General features: G+C 34.9%; 1 protein-coding gene across 2 annotated transcripts in view; it reads left to right on the forward strand.

Moving 5' to 3' along the window:
• The window catches only part of VPS37A (VPS37A subunit of ESCRT-I), a 58,709-nt gene that overhangs the window by 27,588 nt on the left and 18,335 nt on the right, over positions 1-12,786 (forward strand). For both annotated transcript variants that reach the window (XM_003935558.4, XM_074383962.1), the window contains exons 5-6: positions 6,914-7,136; positions 8,574-8,644. In XM_003935558.4, the coding sequence (XP_003935607.1) occupies positions 6,914-7,136; positions 8,574-8,644 (294 nt within the window). The remainder of the gene's footprint in view (positions 1-6,913; positions 7,137-8,573; positions 8,645-12,786) is intronic.

Raw genomic sequence — 12,786 nt, forward strand, 5'->3', positions numbered from 1 at the left:
AAAACTTTTTTTCCCATTCTGTTGGTTGCCAATTCACTCTAATGATTGTTTCTTTTGCTGTGCAGAAGCTCTCGAGTTTGATTAGGTCCCATTTGTCTATTTTGGCTTCTGTTGTCAGTGCTTTTGGTGTTTTAGTCATGAAGTCCTTGCCTATGCCTATGTCCTGAATGGTTTTGCCTAGAATTTCTTCTAGGATTTTTATGATGTTAGGTCTTAATGTTTAAGTATTTAATCCATCTGGAGTTAATTTTAGTGTAAGGTGTCAGGAAGGGGTCCAGTTTCTGCTTTCTGCACATGGCTAGCCAGTTTTCCCAACACCATTTATTAAACAGGGAATCCTTTCCCCATTGCTTGTTTTTGTAAGATTTGTCAAAGATCAGATGGTCGTTGATGTGTGGCATTACCTCCGAGGCCTCTCTTCTGTTCCGTTGGTCTATATCTCTGTTTTGGTACCAGTACCATGCTGTTTTGATTACTGTAGCCTTGTAGTATAGTTTGAAGTCAGGTAGTTTGATAACTCCAGCTTTGTTCTTTTTGCTTAGAATTGACTTGGCTATGCAGTCTCTCTTTTGGTTCCATATGAAGTTTAAGATGGTTTTTTCCAGTTCTGTGAATAAGGTGATTAGTAGCTTGATGGGGATAGCATTGAATCTATAAATTACTTTGGGCAGTATGACCATTTTCACGACATTGATTCTTCCTAACCATAAACATGGAATGTTTCTCCATCTGTTTGTGTCCTGTCTTATTTTGTTGAGCAGTGGTTTGTAGTTTTCCTTGAAGAGGTCCTTTACATTCTTTGTTAGTTGCATTCCTAGGTGTTTTATTCTCTTCGTAGCAGTTGTGAATGGCAGTTCGTTCTTGATTTGGCTCTCTTTAAGTCTGTTATTGCTGTATAGGAATGCTTGTGATTTTTGCACGTTGATTTTGTATCCTGAAACTTTGCTGAAGTTGCTTATCAGTTTCAGGAGATTTTGGGCTATGACAGTGGGGTCTTCTAAATATACAATCATGTTGTCTGCAAATAAAGATAATTTGACTTCCTCCTTTTCTAATAGAGACAATTTGACTTTCTCCTTTTCTAGTTGAATACCCTTTATTTCTTTTTCTTGCCTGATTGCTCTGGCTAGAACTTCCGATGCTATATTGAATAGGAGTGTTGAGAGAGGGCATCCTTGTCTAGTGCCAGATTTCAAAGGGAATGCTTCCAGTTTTTGCCCATTCAGTATGATATTGTCTGTGGGTTTGTCATAAATAGCCTTTATTATTTTGAGATACATTCCATCAATACTAGTTTATTGAGAGTTTTTAGCATAAAGGGCTGTTGAATTTTGTCAAAGGCCTTCTCTACTTCTTTTGAGATAATCATGTGGTTTTTGTCTTTGGTTCTGTTTGTGTGGTGAATTATGTTTATAGACTTGTGTATCCTGAACCAGCCTTGCATCTCCAAGATGAAGCCTACTTGATCGTGATGGATAAGCGTTTTGATGTGCTGTTGCAGTCAGTTCGCCAGTATTTTATTGAAGATTGTTGCATCTGTGTTCATCATGGATATTGGCCTGAAGTTTTCTTTTCTTCTTGAGTCTCTGCTAGGTTTGGGTATCAGGATGATGTTGGTCTCATAAAAAGATTTGGGAAGAATTCCCTCTTTTTAGATTGTTTGGAATAGTTTCAGAATTAGTGGTACCAGCCCCAGTTTGTATGTTTGGTAGAATTCGGCTGTGAACTCATCTGGACCAGGGCTTTTTTTTGGTTGGTAGGCTATTAATTGCTGCCTCAACTTCAGCCCTTGTTATTGGTCTAGTCAGGGTTTCGACCTTCTTCATGGTTTAGGCTTGGGAGGATGGAAGTGTCCAGGAATTTATCCATTTCTTCCAGGTTTACTGGCTTATGTGCATAGAATTGTTTGTAGTAATCTCTGATGGTGGTTTGTATTTCTATGGAATCTGTGGTGATATCCCTTTTATCATTTTTTATTGCACCTATTTGATTATTCTCTCTTTTCTTTTTTATTAATCTGGCTAGTGGTCTGTCTATTTTGTTGATCTTTTCAAAAAACCAGCTACTGGATATATTGATTTTTTTTTAAGGGTTTTTTGTGTCTCTATTTCCTTCAGTTCTGCTCTTATCTTATTTATTTCTTGTCTTCTGATAGCTTTTGAGTTTTTTTGATCTTGCTCCTTGAAACCAACAAAGATCAAAAGAGAGAAGGACGTTGCATAATGGTAAAAGGATCAATGCAACAAGAAGAGCTAACAATCCTAAATATATATGCACCCAATACAGTAGCACCCAGATACATAAAGCAAGTTCTTAAGGACTTACAAAGAGACTTAGACTCCCACACAGTAATAGTGGGAGACTTTAACACTCCACTGTCGATATTAGACAGATCAAGACAGAAAACTAACAAGCCTATCCAGGACTTGAACTCAGACTTGGACGAAGCAAACCTAATAGACATTTACAGAACTCTCCACCCAAAATCCACAGAATATACATACATTCTTCTGAGCACCACATCACATCTACTCTAAAATTGACCACATAATTGGAAGTAAATCACTCCTCAGCAATTGCGTAAGAATGGAAATCATAACAATCTCTCAGACCACAATGCAATCAAGTTAGAACTCAGAATGCAGAAACTAACTCAGAACCGCACAGTTTCATGGAAACTCAACAACTGACTTTTGAATGTTGTGGATAAACAATGAAATGAAGGCAGAAATAAAGATGTTCTTTGAAACCAAGGAGACCAAATCAGTATTTTCATTCATTTCATTAAAAGCAGCACCCACAAAGCTCTGCCAAATAAGCTGTTGGGCTTCCATTGAGGCTGCTGAGAGACACTGACCTTAAGATTATTTGAAGCCCTAAATGTCTGTTATTCTTATTAGACAGTTATCTCAGGCTCCATCTTGGTTCTTTAAGAGATGTTAACAAAGGAACTTCTAGCCCATGCTGGGTTTGACTTAATTTGTTTCTTAATTTGAGAATCTTAGGGAAGCTAGGAATGAGAGATATTTTTATTTTCAAATCCAGGAATCTCTTTTATGTTTCGCAATTCTTTAACTTCTCTCTCTCCTCTCACGTTTTACTACAGCCCACTAGAAATTAGGTGACACCTTCAGCACTGCCTGGAAATCTCCTTAGCTAGATCATGCAATTCAGTAGGTACATTTACTATTTTCCATATTATTACAGGCAACAGTGTTGGTAAACTTTCCACTAACACAAAGTTCTTCCAATGATCATCTGCTCAAAGGCCCACCAGGCTCCTCCTAACAGCCTCTTTGAGGCCCATTAGTCCTTCATACTCTTCTAAGGGGACTTCCAGCCTATACCTCTGCTTGGTCCCAAAGCTGCTCCCACATTTTAGGTTGTTGTTATTGTCATTGTCATCGTAGCAGCATTCCACTTCCAGGTACCTCAGCCCTCTCCCACTCATCTTTGTCTTTCTGTCATCTATGTTCTAGAGTCCTGAGTTTTTATTTTTGGATAAAAAGTGTATTAAAAAATCATATTTCCTATCTTATATAGTGATAGAATTGGATATAAACTCATTTACCTTATTTGAAAATACAAACTGACAAGTTTACTTGTTTTCATTTCAGGTAAGTTCCAGGATATAGCACACATTATTAAAAATCAAGTCTGATGCATTTCTTACTGACAAGTTTACTTGTTTTCATTTCAGATAAGTTCCAGGATATAGTACACGTTATTAAAAATCAAGTTTGATGCATTTCTTATTTTGTGGGTTGTACCTGCTACTGAGTTCAAAATAAAGCAGACTGGTTCAGAATTAGTGACTTGAATTCAAGGATATTACAAATACTCTCTCATGTTGGTTATATTGTTTCTAGGTTAGTTCACATACGTAACACTAATTTCTTTAGATTAAAGTAGTTTTAAGATATAGATGAGCCATCCTTTTAAATGAACAAACCAATTAGAAAACTTAATTTTTGTGTAGGTCACATATTCACCTGGCTCAAAATTCAAAAAGTATAAAGGAGTATAGAGTGAAAATCTCTGTGCCACTTCTTTTTCCCTTGCAGCTTAGTTTTTTTCATTTTCATCTAAAAGTTATTTGTTTGGGTTTGTGTATATATAATTCCTGAGCTATTTTATTAATCTATAAGAAAATATTTGTAGTATTATATTCTCCTCCTTTTTTATATAAATGGTAACATATTATGTCCTTGCTTTTTTTTTTTTTTTTTTTTTTTCGTTCCCACTAAATGATAAGGTTTTGGAAAGTTTTTCATGTTAATACTAAGGCACTTCCTCATTATTCCTTATGACTATGAAGTATTGGTTTCATGGATGTATTATAATTCCTTTAACGAGACTGATAGATATTTTCATTTTCTCTAATCTTCCCTGAAAAGCCCATCCTTCTTCATTGCCCTCAGGGCTGCTCAACTAAATAATCTTTAAAATAATATTTTACCCAAATGTGAGCTTATTTGTTGGATAAATTCTAGAATTGTAATGCACATTTGTAGTTTTGATAAATACTGCAAAATTACCCTCCAGAGTAGTTTGTACCAGTTTCTCTTTCTATACAATATGTATTTCCCCATGCCCTTTGCCAAAATAGTATGTTATGAAGTGGATCTTTGCCAGTTGATAGGCAGGAAAGAATGTGTTAGTATAATTTTAGTTTTATTTATCTTACTATTAATAGCTAAATTGAACATCTTTTCCTGTACTTGAGATATTTTTTGTTTTCCTTTTCTGTAACATGTATATACTATCCTAGTCTCTTTTGCTCGTGGTTTTTTGTCAGTTTGTAGGAATTCTTTATATATATATATATATATATATATATATATATATATATATATATATTTTATTACATTTTAGGTTTGGGGGTACATGTGAAGAACATGCAAGATTGTTGCATAGGTACACACATGGCAGTGTGGTTTTCTGCCTTCCGTCCCCTCTCCTGTATCTGTCATTTCTCCCCATGCTATCTCTTCCCACCTCCCCACCCCGCCGTCCCTTCCCCATTTCCCCCCAGCGGACCCCAGTGTGTAGTGCTCCCCTCCCTGTGTCCATGTGTTCTCATTGTTCAACATCCACCTATGAGTGAGAATATGCGGTGTTTGATTTTCTGCTCTTGTGTCAGTTTGCTGAGAATGATGGTTTCCAGGTTCATCCATGTCCCTACAAAGGACGTGAACTCTTCGTTTTTGATGGCTGTGTAATATTCCATGGTGTATATGTAGCACATTTTCCCTATCCAGTCTATCATCGTTGGGCATTTGGGTTGGTTCCAGGTCTTTGCTATTGTAAACAGTGCTGCAATGAACATTCGTGTGCACGTGTCCTTGTAGTAGAATGATTTATCATTCTACTATAAGGAATTCTTTATGTAGTTAGAGAAATTATCCCTCTGTCTGTGTTAGAAGTTTCCCCCCAAATTTGTTATTTGTCTTATAAAGGGCTTTGTCATGTAGATTTTTTAAATGTCAGATTTGTCATTTTCTGTAAAGGCTTCTGAATTTGGGATTATAAAAAGTCCTTTCCTACCCCAATGTTATAATTTCTTGGTGATGTCTTACTGTTCGAGGCTCTTTTAAAAAATTTAAACTTTAATCCATTAAATTGTTATGCTGTGTTAAAATGAAGATCCGGCTCCAACTTTTTTTCCCCAGATGTCTCAATACTATTTTTTGGTTGCTCTATCTTTATTTATTTGAGATTCTATCTTTATTATATCCCAATTCCTATATATGTTTGGGCTTTTTCTGGATTTTATATCTAGTTCTATTGATCAACCTGTTCATTTAGTGGTCTTAGGCGTTAAATTTTGTTTTATTATTAGGGTTTTATAATTTGTTTTGCTTTATGACAGGGCTAATATTTCTATACCTTCTTTTTTCAGGCGTTTTTCTTTCTACTCTGGCTTATTTTTCCGTATACATTTTAGTGTCATTCATGTACATTTCAAAAGAAAAACAAATGTTTTCTTCCCACAACATTTCTAACTCAGCTTAATTTATATCATTAAATGAAGTAATAGTACTCCCATAAAAAAATTACAAATTGAAACATGTTTCAGTATAAAGGGAAACAGTTGTTAGTATTGCATTAATATTTAAAACATAACTGTAAGTACCTTATCCTGTACATGAGAGTGCCTGCTCCATATAAACTCACTGTATTATTCATATATTGGTTTTTAGATGATTCTCAGTCTGGATCTAGGTCTGAATTACTCTAATGCTTTTATGCCCCAGTTGTCTTTAAACTTGCTAAGGAGGAAAAATGTTAAGTGTAAAATATTTGTTAGCTTGCAAAAATAAATATTGAGTATATTGTTCACTGATTGAATCCCAAGTACATAATGCTGTGCGACTCTAATATACATGCATGTTTATGTATGCATGGTTTTAACATTTCAACATTTTAGAATCTCATCTGTATACTTAATATTTCTTTAAAATTTTCTAGAAAAGCAGTCTTGACTTTTAGTCAGATTTTGACAAATATAGAGAAAGCTATTAGCCTCTACTTGAATAAATGTTTTGGATTAAATATTGTTCTCCATTCCCTCTATGGAGATACTGATTGATAGCAATGGAATGCTGAAAACTCAAAAATGGCCTGTCTATTCACTTCTACTCTGATCAGTTGAATTGCATGCTTTCTAAAGTATTCATCGTCTTTTTTGTAGAAACCACAATTCTCTAATTATTATTTTTTTTGGAGGGGTGTTATATTTTATCACTTTATATAATATTTAATTCTGTCATATAATTTAATAAATACCACCTGCCATAAAAATATTTTATCAATATTGTGCTCGACCATTGTTGTTTAGAACAATTTTGAAATAATTTGACATGTTTTATTCACAAAATCTGATCTGATGATCTTCTATTTTTCTCTTCAGCCTATACAGTAACCCAAGTGCGATGCCTCCTTATGCTTCTCAGGGCTTTCCATTTCTTTCTCCATATTCCCCACAAGAAGCAAACAGGAGTATCACTTCTTTATCTGTTGCTGACACGGTTTCTTCTTCAACAAGTCATACCACAGCCAAGCCGGCTGCTCCTTCATTTGGCATCCTTTCAAACCTGCCATTACCTGTTCCTGCAATGGATGCCTCAATACCGGTTGGTATTGTCAGTTATCTACATTTTGTGCCACTGAAACATTTATTCAGTCAACACACATACATGCCTCCACGTACCAGCCACTAAGTTAGACACAAAATAAAAAAATACTAAATCACATTTTTTAATTCAAGTAACAAACTCAGAAAGATGACCAACAAATAATAATTTAAAATATGGAGCTTCTAGTTCTGGTGGAGTAGAATAGACAGCTAGAGTTCTGATAGACACAGTTAAGGGAATGGTCAGTGCTCCTAGGGACCAAGGTAGAACTAGTAGGTTGCCTTTACAAAAACTGTGATTCTGTTTTTTTTTCCACCACTTTCTTAGTGCCTCAAGCAGTGCATAATAAATATAGTAGGTGCTCAGTAAAAATGACGCAACTAAGCAAATGCAAGCATTTATGCTTGAGGCCAGAGTTTGAAAGATTGTTATTAATTTGCCAGAATAACAAGGGGATATGTGAGAGCCAGTAACATTGTCAAAGGCATTGAGGTATAAACCAGATGGCATTTTTGTGAAGCTGCCTATAGATCTGTCAGGCTGCCATGTAAGGTGTGGGCAAAGGCAAAAAAATGATCATGTGGGAGCAGCACGTGTCACATTTTGATGGGTCTGCTGAAGTATGCTGAGGGCTTCAAGTGTTCCATTGGTTTAAAATCTTGTATGTTCTTAAGCTGATAACTGTTGCTATGTGGAATGTTACTGAGGGAGAGATTAATACTTTGGGCATAAAACATTTAAAGGGGCAAAAAGAAACTGAATTATAACCCTCAGTGAATATCACCCATAGTGTAATACTCAATTATAAAACCATACTATATCCAATATTACTGGTTTCAGAGTTTATAATCATTTAGAATATATAAACTCAAGTGGACTTTGTTTTTCCAAAACTTTTCATTTTATTGTGTTAATAAATGTTAGGAACAGATTACTATTAGCAGTATAAACAAAATTACAAGAGGAGTTTTCAAGGGTCCTCAAGGATAAAAAGTCATATATATTCAAACAGTGGCTACCCGATTCCTCATCTACCCCTACTGTCTCATCTAACTGAGGCATGTTAACTATTCAGACTGTTGTTAAACTATTGCTTTTCTATTATGAAATGCCTTTTACTTCAGAGAAACATATTCATGTATGCCAATGAAATCTATAGCCACACACTTAGACAAGAAAGAGAACTACCAGTTCTGTACCTAAAATGGCCCTCACCAAAAAAAAAAAAAAAAAAAAGTAATCCTATGAATACTACACTGAAAAACAGATAGACTGAAAGAAGAAGGGGAGATTAAGGTCATGTGAGATGTGAAGATGAAAATATGATAATGAAAACAGTCATGGGATATAGTACATTAAAGTAGTTGAAAGCAGTAAAAAAAAAAAAAAAAAAAAGGCTGAAATTTAATAATATCATTTAAAACTTTTCTTTAGACAAGCCAAAATGGTTTTGGTTACAAGATGCCAGATGTCCCTGATGCATTTCCAGAACTCTCAGAACTAAGGTAAAAAACCTGGAGAATAAAGTTGGTGACACTGTCTACTTTATTTGTAAGCATAAACCAGACCGTTATTTCATATCCATATTAAAGTAACTGATTTTTTTAAATCTTCACTTCCTATACAGTATTATGGTTGTCATAGTGGGAAAGTTTTAAAAATCAGTAGGTCCTGGCCGGGCACAGTGGCTCAAGCCTGTAATCCCAGCACTTTGGGAGGCCGAGGCAGGTGGATCACAAGGTCAAGAGATCAAGACCATCCTGGTCAGCATGGTGAAACCCCGTCTCTACTAAAAATACAGAAAATTAGCTGGGCATGGTGGCGCGTGCCTGTAATCCCAGCTACTCAGGAGGCTGAGGCAGGAGAATTGCCTGAACCCAGGAGGCGGAGGTTGCGGTGAGCTGAGATGGCGCCATTGCACTCCAGCCTGGGTAACAAGAGCGAAACTCCCGTCTCAAAAAAAAAAAAAAAAAAAAATCAGTGGGTCCTATAGGTTGTATTTATTGAGTGACTAGTACATACTCAGGGATTTTTATAGGATTTTTATAATGATACAATACTTATTAAGATAACAAACAACGTCCTTTCTCTCATGTGGCATGCATTCTTTGAAAAATATTTTTGAATACATTATTCCTGATAATTTCAAAATATATCTTGGCCTATTTTAGATCGTTCATTGTTCCTTTGGGAGATAAACTTTACATATAGAGAAATAAAGTTATCATAAAGTATTGGGTGTTTTTACAGAGCCAAACTTTTATTCAAATTTATAGCAGAAAAGTTTATAATCAAATTTAAGGTGCAAGTTTTTCATGGAACTTTGCTTCTCTAAGATGCTTCATGCAGAAAATGGTTTTTGGCCATTCAGTTTTGGGAAGCATTGCATCCTTTATACCCTCACTGAGAGTTCGTGATACTGATAAGGCTCTTATTACTAAGACTACTGAATGAAGTTAAACTTTTTTTTTTTTTTTTTTTTTTGCAGTTCTTTTTGTCTTTAGGATATATCTCATCAAAGATGTACAGCCAGGTACCCATGAGAAATCCTATAGTTAATAAAAAGCGTTTAACTTTATTTGCATCAATGTTTTATAGTCATTTTGAGGAATAGTGATTTATTATCTTCTGTAATAATAAATTAATATTTACAGTATACTGCATGCTTGTTAAAGGTTAATATGCATTGTAATGCTCACAATAACCCCATAAGGAAGTTTTCATTTAATCAGGTTATCTTTTTTGCTTTTAAATTTTTTTAAATGTGTAATTGTTATGAAAACATCAAAAATATAAAAAAAGGTGAAGAAACTAGTATGATGAGCCTCCATGTATCCACCATGTGGCATCAACAGCTATGAACCCTTTTGCTCACTGCGCTTCATGCCTCCTTCCATCCAGCCTTCTTGGAGGGCTGTAGGTATGAGTCACAGTTATTTTAAAGCAAATAGCAGATAATACATCCTTTTTACCCATCAGTTCTTCAGTAAATTTCTGTACCAGGTAAGGATTTTCTTTCCTTTTTTTAACTATAACCACAATCACCCTCATCATCATACCTAACAAAATTAATGATAATTCTTTAATATTACCTTATTTCTTCAGTGTCTTACTAATTAATCTTTTTGTTGGTAGTTTGTTTGAGTCAAGATTCAAAACAAGTTTCACCTATTGCATTTGTATGGTGGATCTCTTAAGTTGCCTTTCATCATGAACCATTTCTCTACAACCTTTCTCTTTTACACACACACACACACACACACACACACACACACACACTTAGACATATACATACACATAAATATGGGAATAAATACATGTACATACATGCATACATATATATCATACATAGTGTGTATTTATCAAATTGGTTATTTGTCCTATAAAATCTTCCAGGTCCTATTTTTTCCTTAGTGCCTCCTTGTGGTACCATTGAAGATGTTTCCCTATTTCCCATAGTTTATGCTGGTGGTAGCTAGAAGTAGACAAGGTTAAATTCTTTTGCGAATACTTATGTCATAATTAGTGTATGCTTCCTATTACATCGCATAAAGCAGCAGTGAGATTTGGTTGCCCTTTTTCTTAGTGACACTAAGATTATATCAGATTAAAGCACCTGAAATCATTGACCATCATTAACTCAGTAGTGGTTGTAAATATGATTTTCTGATTTATCATTACCACCAGAATTTATTAACCAGAATTACTATATGAAGAACTTGCCTTAATCAACTACATATTTAGTTACACTGAAATACATCTCATACAGGAACAAGAAAAATGCTTAATATTTCCCCTTATAGTATCAACTTTCTCAATAATGAGTTGATGTAGTATCCATTTCCAGAAGTTATTCTGATGGGTGAGAAACTCAACTTGTCTTCTGTATAATTTCTGACAAAGTAAAGATGCTGTGGGCTTATCATGAACATTTCTTCTTCTAGACCTACAGTTGGCCATTTCTCTCAAGGGCACTTGTTCTTTTCCATAACAACAATACCAGTATTGTTACTAAGATTATTGAATGCAGGTTAAATTTTTGATTTTGTAGGTTTCTTTTTTTTAGATGGAGTCTCGCTCTGTCACCTAGGCTGTAGTGCAGTGGCACAATCTTGGCTCACTGCAGCCTCTGCCTCACAGGTTCAAGCAATTCTTTTGCCTCAAGCCTCCCGAGTAGCTGGGACTACAGGTGCACACCGCCATGCCCGGCTAATTTTTTTATTTTTACTAGAGACAGGATTTCACCATGTCGGCCAGGATGGTCTTGATCTCCTGACCTCGTGATCCGCCTGCCTCAGCTTCCCAAAATGCTGGGATTACAGGTGTGAGCCATTGCACCCAGCCTGTTTTTGTTTTTTTACAGTTCTGTTGTCTTTGGTATATGACATGCCAGAATATACTTTTGTTATTGTTTTTTAATCTCTTCAAATAATTTTTCTCTGGGTGTTTATATAATTTAGAAAAAACAGGTTTATTTATTTTTACAGCAGTCAATTTTCTTTGAATTTTAAAGACTGCTTTTTTTCCCTTTTCTTTAATTATCTTCAAATTATCCAACATTTTTCTATGGCTCCATAGTCAAAAATAAGATTTGCTTCCATCCATATTCCTTCTACCTAGTTTTCTCACCCTACAGATATCCATTTTTGTTCTTGGTTTAGCCCTCCATTATTTCTTTTCTTTAAATATTTTATGAATATATATATATGTACACACACATATATACACAGAAACATATCTATAATTCTTTACTGTGAGAGCCACACATCTGTAAGCTAAATGAGCCCAGAGGTTAAAGCAGAGTTGTTGTGACTGTTTATGCACCCTTTCTTACTGGTCCTACAATAACTGGCAGTATATACTAGCAGAGACTATTTATCTTTTAGAGTCTTGGGAGATTTTACTGGCTACATTTTGGCCAACAACATATCCTTGGAATAAGGCCCTGAACTGGTCTAAAGCTGACTAGATAGAACAGTTTTTGCATAAAAGTTTTTCACAAGCCAAAATGTTACAGTAACTCCTCTGGCCTCTTTCCAGTTCTGTTTCCCTCCCATTAGTACATACAATGAAATGACTAAGAAGAAATTCTTCTAGCTTATCTGTGGACTTTTACTTCTCTCAATTTAGTGTAGTACTAGTATGTTCAACATTATGCTTGGAAGAAATAAATAGCTTAAATTTTACATATCAGCCTGCTTCCTATCAGAGAAATTTAAGAAATAAGTGTTATTCTAAAGCAATTAAGTTAAACAGAATTTAGAACAAGAAAAAATACTTAACTACGTACTGCTCTCTTATTTTAAGAAACCTAAGCTGAATAAGGGAGAACCCTAGTTTCGTACGTTTTTCTTTACTTGAGTTAAGTTACTTTGTCTTTAATTTCAGGCCACTTTATAACTATGAACACTTCTCCACAGTTGTGATTTTTAAAAAAAGTAGATATATTGATAAATCCATTGGACTAGAATTTACTTTTACAGATTCTCTTGAGAATCTGTTACAGACTGCTTTATGTTCCATTGTGGTTGATGTTTTACATGATTTTAAGGTTAAAATTGGCTGCCTTAATGTGTATATGTAAAAATTATTTAAACCCTGTCAACTAAATAAAGCAAAAAAATTATAAATAGTTGTCATGGAGAAA

The sequence above is a fragment of the Saimiri boliviensis genome, chromosome 13 (assembly GCF_048565385.1).
Source record: "Saimiri boliviensis isolate mSaiBol1 chromosome 13, mSaiBol1.pri, whole genome shotgun sequence".
Classification (NCBI taxonomy): domain Eukaryota; kingdom Metazoa; phylum Chordata; class Mammalia; order Primates; family Cebidae; genus Saimiri; species Saimiri boliviensis.